Genomic DNA, 17,931 nt, shown 5'->3' with positions numbered 1-17,931 from the left:
GGGGATGTGGGGGGATTGTTCCAATCACGGGACGGTGGGGTGGTGGGGTGTTGGCTGATTGCGGGTGTGGTTTACAGACTTGCTTGGGGGGCTGGGGGGGAAGCACTCCTGCTCCTCCTGGTCCACAAGCAGTGCTGGAAAGGCACGTACCTGCTGGATCCAGCAGTCCTCACCTCCCTTCAGCTGCAAACCCGGCCAGCCAGGGTTCAATCTAAAATGGAGGTAAAGTGTGAGGCACGCAGCCTCATTAAAATATTTAAATGTGCCACCTATCTCTTGGGAGCGGATTGGTTGCCTACCTCCCGCCCCTCTCTGTTAAAACCAAGTGGGCGGGCTCGAGGCGGGTTGGATTCGAGTTTGAGATTTTTAGCATTTTAATATCCCAGCTGACCCAAACCCACCCATTTTTGGGGTGAAAGTTCCCCCCACTTAATCAGAACAGCTCTGACTACCCCTCTCCCCTGGTGCATACGTCTATCTTTCCCTTTCAGATGCTGACTGACCTACTGTGCACGTCCTGCAGTTTGCGCAAGTTCCACACTGTGTCACTTACTCCCAATCGTTCTCTCCGCCTCGCCTGCTCCGACGCTGGGCCTGTAGTTGTGGTGTCGGTGAAGCAGGAGTTTGGGCCCTGGTCAGTGGTGATTGCCGTGACTGCTGACACTGGGGTTGGAGCGTTCTTTCTGATCGCTGAATGCAGGAGTCCCTCTGAGCTGTGCTGTGTGTCCTCCTCACCACCTCTCATTGCCTCCTTCTTCCCTAGTTTGGAAGCTTCCTTCTGCTGCTTCACCTGGGACAGGTGTTGCTGCTGGACTTTTTTTTCCCTGGGTCTTCCTAAACAAATAAAGGGCAGGTTCTATTTACTTTTAAATTTCAGTATGGCTGCTGTTCATTCGCTTCCATCTGGTTAAACTAGTTAAAAGTGATTGAGAGGATCAGCGAGAGTCAGCACCTTGACTCACTCGGGACAGGGGAGTCATTGGAGTGAGAGCAGGTCCATGGCTAAATGTGTTTGACCACAGGCTGACCCAGTGACATCATCAGGAGCCCCCAGGGCCACCCAGTGACATCATCAGGAGCCCCCAGGGCCACCCAGTGACATCATCAGGAGCCCTCAAGGCCACCCAGTGACATCATCGGGAGCCCTCAGGGCCACTTAGTGACATCAGCAGGAGCCCCCAGGGCCACTTAGTGACATCATCAGGAGCCCCCAGGGCCACCCAGTGAAATCATCAGGAGCCCCCAGGGCCACCCAGTGACATCATCAGGAGCCCTCAAGGCCACCCAGTGACATCATCGGGAGCCCTCAGGGCCACTTAGTGACATCAGCAGGAGCCCCCAGGGCCACTTAGTGACATCATCAGGAGCCCCCAGGGCCACCCAGTGAAATCATCAGGAGCCCCCAGGGCCACCCAGTGACATCATCAGGTGCCCCCCAGTGACATCATCAGGAGCCCTCAAGGCCACCGAGTGACATCATCGGGAGCCCTCAGGGCCACTTAGTGACATCAGCAGGAGCCCCCAGGGCCACTTAGTGACATCATCAGGAGCCCCCAGGGCCACCCAGTGAAATCATCAGGAGCCCCCAGGGCCACCCAGTGACATCATCAGGAGTCCCCAGGGCCACCCAGTGACATCATCAGGTGCCCCCCAGGGCCACCCAGTGACATCATCAGGAGCCCTCAGGGCCACCCAGTGACATCATCAGGAGCCCCCAGAGCCACCCAGTGACATCATCAGGAGCCCCCAGGGCCACCCAGTGACATCATCAGGAGCCCCCAGAGCCACCCAGTGACATCATCAGGAGCCCCCAGAGCCACCCAGTGACATCATTCCCAATATTGCTCACCTACTACAAACTCAGCACGTCCATTATTCTTGTTTTTCTCATTGTTTGGCCCCGGAGCCTGGTTTGGCCCCAGTAAGCTCCTCGGCCCCGATGTTTTGTTCGGCCCTGATGCCTGGTTTGGCCCCAGTAAGCTCCTCGGCCCCGATGTTTTGTTCGGCCCTGATGCCTGGTTTGGCCCCAGTAAGCTCCTCGGCCCCGATGTTTTGTTCGGCCCTGATGCCTGGTTTGACCCCAGTGAGCTCCTCGGCTCTTCTGAGCTGCTGGGCACTGTGTAGCTGCTCTGGATATTTGGATCCTGGTTGGGATTTTTCTTTCCTTTCTTTATTTTGCTCTTTTGTTTCTTCTGTGGAGAGAAAACAATTTTACAAACATTTACTCCTACATTGTCCTCAGGCTGGACAGCCGCCTACTCAGTCCCATGCCTCAGCCCAGCCAACACACCTAGTCCTAGGCTTCAATCTAGCCAACGCACTCAGTCCTAGGCCTCAGCCCAGCCAATACACACAATACCAAGTCACAGCTCATGCACGTGTATGTGTTCCTGGAGGTTTCATCACATGACCTCCTGTCTATAAATGCCCCTCCCCCCTCAAACAAACAGCCTTTCCCCATCTCCAATATTTTTATAACAAAACTGTTCAAAGAAAATGAAGCCACACCATTTGTTAATGAGATTTTTCTCCCAATTTGTTTTTAGCAGCATCCAGGAGATTGAACTTTAATTCCTGGAGACTCCAGCCCTATCTGGAAGGGTTGGTGACCCTACAGGAGAAGCTGCTCCCAGGCCAGGCAGATCAACCTGCTCCCAGGCCCCAGGACAGGCAGATCAACCTGCTCCCAGGCTCCAGGACAGGCAGATCAACCTGCTCCCAGGCCCCAGGCTGGGCAGATCAACCTGGCCCCAGGCCCCAGGCTGGGCAGATCAACCTGGCCCCAGGCCCCAGGCTCCAGGCCGGGCAGATCAACCTGCTCCCAGGCCCCAGGCTGGGCAGATCAACCTGGCCCCAGGCCCCAGGCTGGGCAGATCAACCTGGCCCCAGGCCCCAGGCCGGGCAGATCAACCTGCTCCCAGGCCCCAGGCTGGGCAGATCAACCTGGCCCCAGGCCCCAGGCTCCAGGCCGGGCAGATCAACCTGCTCCCAGGCCCCAGGCTGGGCAGATCAACCTGGCCCCAAGCTCCAGGCCGGGCAGATCACCCTGCTCCCAGGCCCCAGAACAGGCAGATCAACCTGCTCCCAGGCCCCAGGCTGGGCAGATCAACCTGGCCCCAAGCTCCAGGCCGGGCAGATCACCCTGCTCCCAGGCCCCAGAACAGGCAGATCAACCTGCTCCCAGGCCCCAGGCTGGGCAGATCAACCTGCTCCCAAGCCCCAGGCTCCAGGACAGGCAGATCAACCTGCTCCCAGGCCCCAGGCTGGGCAGATCAACCTGCTCCCAGGCCCTAGGCTCCAGGACAGGCAGATCAACCAGCTCCCAGGCCCCAGGCTGGGCAGATCAACCTGGCTCCAGGCCGGGCAGATCAACCTGCTCCCAGGCCCCAGGCTGGGCAGATCAACCTGGCCCCAGGCCAGGCAGATCAACCTGCTCCCAGGCCCCTGGCTCCAGGCCAGGCAGATCAACCTGCTCCCAGGCCCCAGGTCGGGCAGATCAACCTGCTACCAGGCTCCTGGCTCCAGGCCAGGCAGATCAACCTGCTCCCAGGCGCCAAACCAGGCAGCCATTCAGGCATCAAATCAGCTAACCATTTAAGCCTAGATGGAGAGGATTTCTGGTCTGTCCAACTCACGGCCTTGATTCCAGTGTTTCCCTCGCTGAGTTGGCTCCACAGTTCGGCCTCCTGGTCTTCTGTGTCTGTCCCAGAATCCTCTGCAGCCACAAGGCCATCCTTTACCAGAAGACCTCCCCTTCCACTGGGATTGGGGGAACATCCACCATCACTACACAGAACAGAGCACGGCCCACAGTTAAACATCTGGAGGGACACTGAAGGCAAAGGTCTGGGGTGACAGAACCAGGCTGCTGCATGCTTGTCTGTGCCTGTTTCTTCCTGTCCAGCAGGGAGGGGAGTCTGGCCACTGATCTCACCCACAGCTGTGTCGCTCTGCACTCAGCCAGTGAGTCCTGTTGGAGACACAGAAAGGGGGAAATCTCCCCTTCAGGACTGCAGACTGCCCCACTGTATCCACCCAGCCCCAACATGGAGTGGTGTACTGACCCTGAATGCGGGGATGCCAATGAATTACTTCCCTGATACAGCGGCTGGTTTGTGGGAGAAATCTCTCAGGTGAGATCTGTGTCCAGGAGGACTCCATAATATAAAGTGGGAGAACGCAAGAGAACCTGTGGGCTCATAGAATGATACAGCACAAAAGGAGGCCATTTGGCCCATCGTGCCTGTGCCGGTAGAGCTATCCAATTAATCCCACTCCTCAGAGCCCTGCAATTTTTTTCCCCTTTAAGTATTTATCAAATTCCCTTTTGAAGGTTACTATTGAATCTGCTTCCACCACCCTTTCAGGCAGTGCATTTCAGATCATAGCAACTTGTTGCGTAAAGACTTTTCCTCCTGTCGCCTCTGGTTCTTATTCTGGTTACCGACCCGCCTGCCAGTTGAAACAGTTTCTACCTATCTACTCTATCAACAATAATACAATAACACTCACACTGGATGGAGACTGCACAATGTCTCCAGCTCCTCAGTTGCAGTTAAACTGCTAAGTTCTGACTGGGACCAGCCTGTCAGGGTGGTGATTGGAGCAGATTTTCCATAAGTGGAACCTGAGAACAGAGAATAGCACAGTCAGTGAGAAAGGTGCTTATCTAACAGCAGCATCGACACAGCACTCCAGGAATGGTTAACAACACAGGATTACTGGGAGTTGCGAGTTAGCACCATGTGGTCAGCTTTATCATAGTCATAGCGCTTTCATCCTGGGTTAGATACAGAATAAAGCTCCCTCTACACTGTCCCATCAAACACTCCCAGGGCAGGTACAGCACGGGTTAGATACAGAGTAAAGCTCCCTCTACACTGCCCCATCAAACACTCCCAGGGCAGGTACAGCACGGGTTAGATACAGAGTAAAGCTCCCTCTACACTGCCCCATCAAACACTCCCAGGGCAGGTACAGCACGGGTTAGATACAGAGTAAAACTCCCTCTACACTGCCCCATCAAACACTCCCAGGGCAGGTACAGCATGGGTTAGATATAGAGTAAAGCTCCCTCGACACTGTCCCATCAAACATTCACGGCGGGGCTCTCACCATGATTGATATTGAAGTGTTGCCTTTAAGCTGAGTTTTGCTTAGTGAGTGATCACATGCTGTAGCTGATGGTATAATCTGGTCTCCTCAGGGCCAATTGGCGAACCACTGAAACTGTTTTCATTATCAATCTGGGACAATGGAGTAGCAATATCACATTTCTATAACTTCTGATCATCATAGACCCTTGAGATGTTGGAAAAAATTGAATTGATGCCAACACAGCAGGAATTAGAAGACAGCAACATTCACCCAAGAAACATTCAGCTTCACTGAATGCACCCCCCGCAACAGGGAATTGTTGAAAGTTATTATTTAGTCCACAATAAGGATAGTGTAGTTTTCTTTGCTGCTTTGTATGTTATGCAAGACGTGGATTCTTTAAGTGTTTAGCTGGACAAAAGTTGCTCCTGTAGAGTAAGGAGCTCACTCAGCCCACGTGCTGGGGCGTCCCGAGGATTCATTTATAGTCCACCCCTTACCATGTGCACCGCCTTTCATGTCCTGGGCCGACTCTCCCTCATATACTGAGTTGTAGACTGAGCTCTGATGGGAACGCGGAGACTGATAAGAATGACGCAGATTTCCATCTTCACCCAGCATCATCTCCTCAGGGTCACCAGGGGCTTCCGGGCGTTGGCGCTTCACCTTTGTCCCTCTGTTCGAGTTAATCTTTGTCCCTCTGTTCGAGTTAACCTTTGCCCCTCTGGCTGTTGCACTTACTGGTCCTCCTGCCAATTCAATACTCATTAGATTTTAGCGGAAGAAAGACACAAGCCACCAGTTTAAACCCTGGCCGAACATCTCCTCGCGGTGAGTCACTCCGCTGCTACCCCTTTAAAGAAATGTGCCCACCAGTGGTCTCAAGAAGGAGTTACACACGGGTTTCCTGGTTCAGCTTAGTTCCATTCCCATTGGTGTAAAACAGGTTTAAAATGGGTGTAAGCGACAGAACTAACTGTAGACACCCGTGCAGCCTTTAAAAAGACTGTTCAGCCTGCACTGTTCAACATGCAGACTGGGGACAACCAGGCAAAGAGAGGGACAAGGGTCAGCTCCCTCACTTCACTCGCTTATAACCACACTGCATGTCTCAACAATATTTTAATCAGGCGTACAGAGTTAGGACTACTCGAGCACCGTCTAGACCCAGAAGCGGCAGGGCAGGGCAAGGCCCCACCCCATCCAGGAGAAGAACACACAACTTCACTGATGGAGGCCACCTCGCCCTCCTGGAGCAGGTTCAAGGCAAGAGGCATAGACCCCAGGACCGGCACTGAGTCCAACTCCCTTACCCCAGGACCGGCACTGAGTCCAACTCCCTCACCCCAGGACCGGCACTGAGTCCAACTCCCTCACCCCAGGACTGGCACTGAGTCCAACTCCCTCATCCCAGAACCGGCACTGAGTCCAACTCCCTCACCCCAGGACCGGCACTGAGTCCAACTCCCTCACCCCAGGACTGGCACTGAGTCCAACTCCCTCATCCCAGAACCGGCACTGAGTCCAACTCCCTCATCCCAGAACCGGCACTGAGTCCAACTCCCTCACCCCAGGACCGGCACTGAGTCCAACTCCCTCACCCCAGGACTGGCACTGAGTCCAACTCCCTCATCCCAGAACCGGCACTGAGTCCAACTCCCTCACCCCAGGACCGGCACTGAGTCCAACTCCCTCACCCCAGGACTGGCACTGAGTCCAACTCCCTCACCCCAGAACCGGCACTGAGTCCAACTCCCTCACCCCAGGACTGGCACTGAGTCCAACTCCCTCACCCCAGAACCGGCACTGAGTCCAACTCCCTCACCCCAGGACTGGCACTGAGTCCAACTCCCTCACCCCAGGACTGGCACTGAGTCCAACTCCCTCAGCCCAGGACTGGTACTGAGTCCAACTCCCTCACCCCAGGACCGGCACTGAGTCCAACTCCCTCACCCCAGGACTGGTACTGAGTCCAACTCCCTCACCCCAGGACTGGCACTGAGTCCAACTCCCTCACCCCAGGACCGGTACTGAGTCCAACTCCCTCACCCCAGGACTGGCACTGAGTCCAGCTCCCTCACCCCAGGACTGGCACTGAGTCCAACTCCCTCACCCCAGGACCGGCACTGAGTCCAACTCCCTCACCCCAGGACTGGCACTGAGTCCAACTCCCTCACCCCAGGACAGTTACTGAGTCCAACTCACTCACCCCAGGACCGGCACTGAGTCCAACTCCCTCACCCCAGGACTGGCACTGAGTCCAACTCCCTCACTCCAGGACTGGTACTGAGTCCAACTCACTCACCCCAGGACCGGCACTGAGTCCAACTCCCTCACCCCAGGACCGGCACTGAGTCTAACTCCCTCACCACAGGACTGGCACCGAGTCCAACTCCCTCACCCCAGGACTGGCACTGAGTCCAACTCCCTCACCCCAGGAACGGCACTGAGTCCAACTCCCTCACCCCAGGACCGGCACTGAGTCCAACTCCCTCACCCCAGGACCGGTACTGAGTCCAACTCCCTCACCCCAGGACTGGCACTGAGTCCAACTCCCTCACCCCAGGACTGGTACTGAGTCCAACTCCCTCACCCCAGGACCGGCACTCAGTCCAACTCCCTCACCCCAGGACTGGTACTGAGTCCAACTCCCTCACCCCAGGACCGGCACTGAGTCCAACTCCCTCACCCCAGGACCGGCACTGAGTCCAACTCCCTCACCCCAGAACCGGCACTGAGTCCAACTCCCTCACCCCAGGACCGGCACTGATTCCAACTCCCTCACCCCAGGACTGGTACTGAGTCCAACTCCCTCACCCCAGGACCGGTACTGAGTCCAACTCCCTCACCCCAGGAACGGCACTGAGTCCAACTCCCTCACCCCAGGAACGGCACTGAGTCCAACTCCCTCACCCCAGGAACGGCACTGAGTCCAACTCCCTCACCCCAGGAACGGCACTGAGTCCAACTCCCTCATCCCAGGACTGGCACTGAGTCCAACTCCCTCACCCCAGGAACGGCACTGAGTCCAACTCCCTCACCCCAGGACCGGCACTGAGTCCAACTCCCTCACCCCAGGACTGGTACTGAGTCCAACTCCCTCACCCCAGGACCGGTACTGAGTCCAACTCCCTCACCCCAGGACTGGTACTGAGTCCAACTCCCTCACCCCAGGATCGGTACGGAGTCCAACTCCCTCACCCCAGGACCGGTACTGAGTCCAACTCCCTCACCCCAGGACCGGTACTGAGTCCAACTCCCTCACCCCAGGAACGGCACTGAGTCCAACTCCCTCACCCCAGGACCGGCACTGAGTCCAACTCCCTCACCCCAGGACTGGCACTGAGTCCAACTCCCTCACCCCAGGACGGGCACTGAGTCCAACTCCCTCACCCCAGGACCGGCACTGAGTCCAACTCCCTCACTGCAGGACCGGCACTGAGTCCAACTCCCTCACCCCAGGACCGGCACTGAGTCCATTCCCTCACCCCAGGACTGGCACTGAGTCCAACTCCCTCACCCCAGGACTGGCACTGAGTCCAACTCCCTCACCCCAGGACTGGCACTGAGTCCAACTCCCTCACCCCAGGACTGGCACTGAGTCCAACTCCCTCACCCCAGGACTGGTACTGAGTCCAACTCCCTCACCCCAGGACCGGCACTGAGTCCAACTCCCTCACCCCAGGACCGGCACTGAGTCCAACTCCCTCACCCCAGGACTGGTACTGAGTCCAACTCCCTCACCCCAGGACCGGCACTGAGTCCAACTCCCTCACCCCAGGACTGGCACTGAGTCCAACTCCCTCACCCCAGGACTGGCACTGAGTCCAACTCCCTCACCCCAGGACTGGTACTGAGTCCAACTCCCTCACCCCAGGACTGGTACTGAGTCCAACTCCCTCACCCCAGGACCGGCACTGAGTCCAACTCCCTCACCCCAGGACCGGCACTGAGTCCAACTCCCTCACCCCAGGACCGGCACTGAGTCCAACTCCCTCACCCAAGGACCTGCACTGAGTCCAACTCCCTCACCCCAGGACCGGTACTGAGTCCAACTTCCTCACCCCAGGACTGGCACTGAGTCCAACTCCCTCACCCCAGGACTGGTACTGAGTACAACTCCCTCACCCCAGGACTGGTACTGAGTCCAGCTCCCTCACCGAAGGACCAGCACCGACTCCAACTCCCTCACCTCCTGGAATCCAGGCCAGTGCCACAAAAAGTTCAACATAATCACCAGGGCTGGCAAGGTAACACAATGGGCACTCTCTCCTCTTCTTCCTTGCCCACCCAGGGCACCAGCATTCTTCAGCCTCAAAAGCAACTCTTGCACAACTAACCCTTCACACTGCTCTCTGGTTAAGGACGGCTCTAACTCAATTTCCTGCACTATGGCCACACAATTCCCCAACACCAATAACTGGAACGCACACCCCAAAAACCCCTTCCTCCACTTTAACAGCCTCACATGCCCTCATCTCTTACTTCAGCTCTCCTATGCCCTTTGGTACACACTCAACTGCCCGCCTTACCCTCAGTCACTCTACTGCGGGGTAACCTGCCATTTAAGGCCCGCTAAAGGCAAGCACTTGGGGTGAGTTAGACTGAGATACATGAGGTGCAGCAGCTGGGAGTCTCCTGGGATTGCTCTGCTCGTGTGCTCAGTGTGAGTTAGACTGAGATACGTGAGGTGCAGCTGTGAGTTTCCTGGGTTTGCACTCCTAAGGGACATTCCCACCTTTAAACCCCTCGGCCCCTTCAAGGACCAGGCCAGGGAGCCCATGGGCATTCAATTGGCTGTTGCCATGCTGAATCTTGCCAGCACTGTTTTAATGACTGAATCCCTGCATTCTTGCCCTGGAATCCCACTGAAGCACCAGGGACACAACCTCTCATCCTTTTCCCTGTCTCCTCAATACCGAGGGGGTGATACTCATTCATTCTTAGCTTCTACCCTCCCTTCCTGCAGACCCATCTCAGTGAGGGACAACACAGGTAGTTCTGGATCCACCGGTAGTTCTGGATCCACTGGAGACAGGACCTCCTCCTCAGTCATGGAGAAGTTGCGAAGGGCATAGCCGCTCCCGAGATGCCCTGACAACGGGTGAGGGGGTGGGGGGACCCTGTAAGTCGCAGTCAGAAGCAAGTGCAGATCTTTATAGAGAAAAATCCAAAAAGAAGCAGGTTCAGAAAGTGTTTCCAGCTGCAGAAATCATTGTACGAAGTTTCTAGACTCTTCAGGCTCCCAAACTCCTCACCTCCATCTGACTCATCCTGGTGGCGGCACCTGATGTATCTCAGTCTAACTCACCAAGTGCAATAGGGGTGCAAACCCAGGGAACTCACAGCTGCACCTCATGTGTCTCAGTCTAACTCACACTGAGCACATGAACAGAGCAATCCCAGGAGACTCCCAGCTGCTGCACCTCACGTATCTCAGTCTAACTCACCCCAAGTGCGTTGCTGTCCGGCACGGTGGGACAGGACACTCCCACGGGTTTGCATTGGTCGGCAGGGCTCTGGCCTATAGTCAGAGTTTAAATGGCTGCATGGTGAGTGGAGGCCCATCACCCGTCAGCCTGTTCCTTACCTGAGGAGTTCCCATCAGGGTCAATCTGTCTCCAGCCACCTCGCCTGGAAGCCTAAAAATGATCAGAAATAGAATGAGGTACAAATGGATTGATTCCTGGGATGAGAGGGTTGTCCTAAGAGGAGAGATTGAGTAGATTGGGCCTATACTCTCTGGAGTGTAGAAGAAAGAGAGGTGATCTCATTTAAACATATACAATTCTGAGAGGCTGTCTGCCTTGGCTGGAGAGTCTAGAACTAGGAGGCATAGTATCAGGATAAGGGTCGGCCATTTAGGACTAAGATGAGGAGAAATTTCTTCACTCAGAGGGTTGTGAATCTTTAGAATTCTCTACCCCAGAGGGCTGTGAATGCGGAGTCATTGAGCATATTCAAGGCTGAGATCAATAGATTTTTGGACTCTAAGGGAATCAAGGGATATGGGGATCAGGAAAGTGGAGTTGAGGTTGAAGATCAGCCATGATCATATTGAATGGCGGAGCAGGCTCGAGGGGCTGTCTGGCCTACTCCTGCTCCTATTTCTTATGTTCTACGTTCAAAGGTTTCTCAGTCTGTAGGTGAGAGTGGACCTGAGCAGCGGCAGCACTGAGGAGGCAGTACTTAAACAGAGCGGGACCCGAGAATAGCGCGGACCTGAGCAGCAACACTGAGGAGGCAGTACTTAAACAGAGCGGGACCCGAGGATAGCGTGGACCTGAGCAGCAACACTGAGGAGGCAGTACTTAAACAGAGCGGGACCCGAGGATAGCGTGGACCTGAGCAGCAGCACTGAGGAGGCAGTACTTAAACAGAGCGGGACCCGAGGATAGCGCGGACCTGAGCAGCGACACTGAGGAGGCAGTACTTAAACAGAGCGGGACCCGAGGATAGCGCGGACCTGAGCAGCGACACTGAGGAGGCAGTACTTAAACAGAGCGGGACCCGAGGATAGCGCGGACTTGAGCAGCGACAGCACAGAGGAGGCAGTACAATTCCGGCGAATTGAAAAACAACAAAGAAACCAGGAGTGACGTCACAGGACAGCAGGTAGGTGATTGGTTGGTGAGAATTAAAGTTTTTTCTCCCTAAGCTAGGACAGTGGTTTAAACTAAGAGCTGGGAAACTATAATGTACTTTATTAAATTAAAACCTAACTAGATAAACTAATTAATATAACTATAAATAATCATTTGAACAAAGACTTTAACTATCTAAATAAATAAAAGAAGATTAGACTAAGATATGGCAGGGCAGGTTGTGTGTCTGAACTGCAGTATGTGGAAGTTTGTGGACAGCGAGACTGTCCCGAGCGAACACGTCTGCAGTAGATGTCTCCGTCTCAAATCTCTCCAGCTCAGATTCATTCAGCTGCAGTGCGAGTTGGAGACACTCCGACACATAGGGGAGGGGGAGGAGTATCTGGACAGTATGCTCCCAACTTCGGTCACACCTCGTAGAGAGGTGCAGGATCAGAATTGGGTTGGAGTGGCCGATAGTGTGCAGAATAAGGGGCACCCAGCTAAGAAAGGGAACGAGGATCCACAGAAACTGATCCTCTCCAACAAGTACAATGTACTTGCTACCAGTGAGGATAAGAATAAAGACTATCGGAAGGACAGCCAGAATGCGGACTATAGCACTTTGGAGCAGGAGGCTGTCCTAAGCGGGGAGGATGCGAGGAAGCGTAATGTCGTAGTTGTGGGGGATTCTATAATTAGGGGGACAGATCGAGAGTCCCCCATAGAATGTTGCCTAGCTGTGCCAGGGTGAGGGACTTCTCGAACTGGCTTGAAAGGATACTGGATAGGGAGGGGGAGGATCCAGTCATTGTGATCCATGTTGGGACCAACAATATAGGGAAGAGTAGGCAAGAGGTCATGTTTGAAGAGTACCAGGAACTAGCAGCTAAATTAAAGAACAGGACCCCAAGGGTTATAATCTCTAGATTATTATCTGAGCCACGTGCAAATTGGTGTAGAGATAAGCTGGTTAGGGATGTGAACACGTGGCTAAAGGAATGGTGTGGGAAAGAGGGGTTCCATTTCATGGGGCACTGGCACCAGTATTGGGACAGGAAGGGAATGTACCGTTGGGACGGGCTCCACCGGAGATCAGGGTCCGAGCGGAAAGGATAAATAGCGCATTCACAAGGACTTTAAACTAGTAAATGGGTGGGGGGAAGGCTCAGGTGGAAATTGTAGGACAAATAGTAGTTCAAAAACAAATGAAAGGGATGGGAGTAGAGTAACAATCAGAAATCGTGCTTTAGGCATTACATGTAAAGGGAAAACTAAAAGATGTAAAGTGATTAAACCAGGAGAGAGAAATAAGAAACAAGTGAGTAAAACATTAGAGCCTAACGACAGGCGAGGGTATGTGGCCCAAATAAACGTTCTTTATACCAACGCACGGAGTATAAGGAATAAATTGAATGAACTGCAGGCGCAAATTCAAATTGGAGGGTATGACATGGTGGCCATTACTGAGACAGGCTGCAAGACGGTCAGGACTGGGAACTAAATATACCAGGTTATAAGGTCTACAGGAAAGATAGGGAAAATGGCAGAGGGAGAGGAGTAGCCTTCGTGATTAAGGATGAAATTACTTCAATGATAAGAGAGGATATAACGAGAGGTAAGCAGGCAGTGGAGACTTTATGGGTAGAATTAAGAAGTAGGAAAGGATTTATGACTAGTGGGAGTTGTGTATAGGCCCCTTGGTAGCAGCTGTGAAGAGCTCGATTGAATAAATGCAGAGATTAGACAAGCGTGCAGTAGAGGCAGAGTGGTTTTAATGGGGGATTTTAACTTTCTTATGGATTGGGATAAGCAGACTAGCACCTGTCAGAAAAGTAGTGAATTCCTTGAGTGTGTCCAGGATATTTTTTGACTATGTCCTAGAGGCAACAAGGGAGCATGCCATATTAGATTTAGTAATGAGTAATGAGCCAGATTTGGTTAACAGCCTAACTGTGCATCAATATTTATCCAATAGCGATCATAATATGATCGAGTTCAACGTAGCGTTTGAAAGGGGAAAAACCCGAAACAGCTACTAAGATTCTAGATTTGGGTAAGGCCGACTTCAATGGGAGGAGATAGAGACTGTCCACAGTAAACTGGGAAAATCTGTTAATGGGTAAAATGACAGAAGATCAGTGGGAGATGTTCAAAAAAGAATTTAAGGTGATACAGAACCAGTTTATACCCCTGAGGGGCAAGAGCTCTACGTGCCAAAAAAAAAATAGCCATGGACGACTAAAGAGGTAAGGAACAGCATAAAGCTAAAAGAAAAAGTAAACAAAAATGCAAAAATTAGCACAGATCCTGGCGATACAAAGAACAGCAAAGGGCCACAAAACAGATAGTAAGAGCTACAAAAAGCTGGTATGAAAAGAAACTTGCAAGAGATATCAAAATCAACACAAAGGCCTAAAAATTCGGTTGCTCTTAGGGCGCTAACGGGATGCAAAGCAACTAGCGCCCGGGCGCGGCGCCGCCAATGCCTCCTGCGAAATTCAGTGGGAGGTTAGCGGCAGCGGTTACCGTTAGCGCCCCGCGGCGCTGCACCGCCGGCAATGACGTCATCACCATGTGTAGCACCCCGCTCGTGCCCCAGCCGCCATCTTCGATAGCGCCCCCTGACTTACCGCCGGACGCTATGTCCGATGGGGTCAGGGGGGACTACCTGCGGCCAGGGAAGCGCGAATTAAATGCGAGGTGCCGGGCGGCCATTTTTGTTGCTGGCTGCCTGCCAGCACCTGCCCCCATTGCTGTCCCCAGCCTCCTGAACAGCCCCCCTGCAGAGTGCCGGCTGCGCTCTGTGAGCCCTGCGCTTCTCTTGCGTGCCGGGCTCTTTTGCCGGCACTCTGTACCCTGGTGGCCCAGCTGGGCTCCGGGTCGCGTTGCGCAAGGCCCCGCCCCTTTAAGAAGGGGAGGAAGACCTGCAGTACCGCAACACAATGTTCCACAGCGCCACGTAGCACCGTGATATTCACTCGCAGCACCCCAAGAGGGAGGCGGGGCACTTCCAGTAGCACCCCGCTTCCCTCTTGGGGCGCTACTGATGAATTTCAGCCGCGGGGGCGCTAATTTTTTTGGGGCACCCCGGCAAAGTTAGCGCCCCAAAGGGGGTGCGACTCAATTTTTCCCCCAAAGAATTTTTACAATTAAATTAGGTCAAAAGAGGGTAGTCAGGAGCAATGTTGGCCCCGTAAAAACTGAAAGCAGTGATATTCCCAATGACAATAAGGAAATGGCGGACATGTTGAATAATTACTTTGCGTCAGTATTTACAGTAGAGGAAGAGCATGTCAGAAATGCTAAGGAAACTAATATTGAATCAGGGACAGGGACTCACCAAAATTAACGTAAGTAAAATAACAGTAATGAAGAAAATAATGGTACTAAAGAATGACAAATCCCCAGGACCAGATAGTTTCCATCCCAGGGTTTTAAAGAAAGTAGGTGAGCACATTGCAGATGCCCTAACTATAATCTTCCAAAGTTCGCTCAATTCGGGAACCATTCCTTTAGATTGGAAAATTGCGCATGTCACTCTGCTATTTAAGAATGGCGAGAGAGGGAAACCAGGGAATTATAGACCAGTTAGCCTAACACCTGTTGTGGGGAAATTGCTAGAGTCTATAATTAAGGATCGGGTGACTGAACACCTTGAAAATTTTCAGTTGATCAGAGAGAGCGAGCATGGATTTGTGAAAGGTAGGTCATGCCTGACAAACCTGATGGAATTTTTTGAGGAGGTGACTAAGGAAGTGGACAGGGGAATGTCTATGGATGTTATTTATATGGACTTCCAGAAGGCATTTGATAAAGTCCCACATAAGAGACTGTTAACTAAGGTGGAAGCCCACGGAATTGAGGGCAAATTATTGACCTGGTTAGGAAATTGGCTGAGTGGCAGGAGACAGAGTAGGGATAATGGGCGGGTACTCTAATTGGCAGGATGTGACTAGTGATGTCCCGCAGGGTTCTATGTTGGGGCCTCAACTATTCACAGTATTTATTAATGACTTAGATGAAGGCACAGAAAGTCATATATCCAAATTTGCTGATGACACAAAGATAGGCGGCATTGTAGGCAGTGTAGATGGAAGTATAAAATTACAAAGGGATATCGACAGATTAAGTGAATGGGCAAAACTGTGGCAAATGGATTTCAATGTAGGCAAATGTGAGGTCATCCACTTTGGACCAGAAAGGATAGAACAGGGTACTTTCTAAATGGTGAAAAGCTAAAAACAGTGGAGGTCCAAAGAGACTTGGGGGTCCAGGTACATAGACCATTAAAATGTCATGAACAGATACAGAAAATAATTAAAACGACTAATGGAATGCTGGCCTTTATATCTAGAGGACTCGAATACAAGGGGTTAGAAGTTATGCTGCAGCTGTACAAAACCCTGGTTAGACCACACCTGGAGTACTGTGAGCAGTTCTGGGCACCACACCTTAGGAAAGATATATTGGCCTTGGAGGGAGTGCAGCATAGGTTTATCAGAATGATACCCGGACTTCAAGGGTTAAGGTACAAGGAGAGATTACACAAATTAGGGTTGTATCCCCTAGAATTTAGATGGTTAAGGGGTGATCTGATCGAAGTTTTCAAGATATTAAGGGGAACAGATAGGGTAATTAGAAAGAAACTATTTCTGCTGGTTGGGGATTCTAGGACTCGGGGGCATAATCTAAAAATTAGAGGCAGACCTTTCAGGGGTGAAATTAGGAAACACTTCTGCACACAAAGGGTGGTAGAAGTTTGGAACTCTCTTCCACAAATGGCATTGATGCTAGATCAATTGTTAATTTTAAATCGGAGATTGATAGCTTTTTGTTAACTAAAAGTATTAAGGGATATGGGGCAAAGGTGGGTATATGGAGTTAGGTCGCAGATGATCTCATTGAATGGCGGAACAGGCTCGAGGGCTCAATGGCCTACTCCTGTTCCTATGTTCTTATGTTCCTAATATTCAGAACAGGGCTGTAGAGCAGTGAATACTCTGAATAAAACAAATCAGGTACTTCACACAGGCTGCCTGGGCCCCCCTCTATCACAGCTGAAGAAAGCAGAATTAGAACAGTGCCTCCAGCCTCAGGCCCATCGGAGAGAGAACCAACAGAAACCCCTGGACACCCTGCGGCTTACTTCAGTGAACCCGTCGGAGTTTATCTGTACAACAACTGAGCTCAAATCCTATCAGTGCAAGATGTGAAATTGAATTCAATAAATCTGGCACCAAAGAAATAACAGTAAAATATGCCAGATTGTTGTAAAAACCCAACTGGTTCACTAATGTCCTTCAGCGAGAGGAACCTGCCACTCCTCTACCCGGTCTGGCCTACCTACACGTGACTCCAATCCCACGCTATGTGGTTGACCCATGATGCCATCAGGGCAACTAAGATGGGCAGTAAATGTGGCCTTGTCAGTGTCACAAACATTCCAAGAACAAATCTTTTTTTTTAAAGAAACTAACTGCAGGTAAGTAGGGAGGGCTGGATTCTAACTGCTCCATGCCACTTGCTGGTTAATCCTGGACTTCCAAACTACCTTTCAACCCAGTTATCCCAACCAGCACGCCGCGCTACCGCTCAAGTTTCAGCTGAATAGCTTGTGACACGGAGCCTGGTGAGGAGATCGCAGACTCTGTTCCCCTTTTCACATCCTCCTTACACCAGAGGCTCTGGCAGGTTTCAGGGGCCCTCAGCTGAGCCATGCGCCACAATCCTCTCTGCGACTGAACCTTGCTCGGATCAGTCCACAGACCCGTACCATCCCTTGGTGATGAGATTTGTGCAGGTTCCCTCTATCCGAGTCTCAAAAGCGACAAGCCTCGGTGGCGGGAGTGGGGTGGCGGGGGGGACGACACTGAATGAAAACCCGACTCAGGAAGTCAAAATCATTAGCCAATTATCTGCGGGCAACACTTCCAAGCCAACACCTACAGATGTGCTGGGAGACAGACACGAAGAACGCTGAGCTCCTCAAAGATCATCTCTTCCCCGACCACCCCCAAGCCAAGTCACAAAGAACCCGACCGCAGCTGGGTAAAGGAAGGGTGCTAATCCATTCGCACAGAACCAGAACTGTCCCAACTGCTGAGCTCAGCCATGGCCAGTGACAGAGACCACAACACACCAAAAAGCAACTCACCTGTCCTGGTCCCTGTATTGATTTCTTTGTGGGTTCAATGACGAGACATTTATGAAAGAGAATGTCTTTTAATCTAAAGTCTGTTCAACTCTT

At 52.5% G+C, this 17,931-nt stretch overlaps 1 protein-coding gene across 2 annotated transcripts in view; it reads right to left on the bottom strand.

Moving 5' to 3' along the window:
* Positions 1–17,931, bottom strand: part of LOC147120054 (uncharacterized) — a 210,655-nt gene that overhangs the window by 49,050 nt on the left and 143,674 nt on the right. For both annotated transcript variants that reach the window (XM_085985571.1, XM_085985572.1), the window contains exons 16-21: positions 10,688–10,739; positions 5,598–5,846; positions 4,513–4,627; positions 3,636–3,786; positions 1,850–2,192; positions 554–834 (exon numbers count right to left, since the gene is read on the bottom strand). In XM_085985571.1, the coding sequence (XP_085841697.1) occupies positions 554–834; positions 1,850–2,192; positions 3,636–3,786; positions 4,513–4,627; positions 5,598–5,846; positions 10,688–10,739 (1,191 nt within the window). The remainder of the gene's footprint in view (positions 1–553; positions 835–1,849; positions 2,193–3,635; positions 3,787–4,512; positions 4,628–5,597; positions 5,847–10,687; positions 10,740–17,931) is intronic.

This window comes from Somniosus microcephalus, chromosome 4 (genome assembly GCF_052327205.1).
Source record: "Somniosus microcephalus isolate GS21.2 chromosome 4, FLI_Smic_1.0, whole genome shotgun sequence".
NCBI classification, from domain to species: Eukaryota; Metazoa; Chordata; class Chondrichthyes; order Squaliformes; family Somniosidae; genus Somniosus; species Somniosus microcephalus.
The sequence above is the reverse complement of the archived record's forward strand: the minus strand, read 5'-3'. Positions and strand labels throughout refer to the sequence as shown.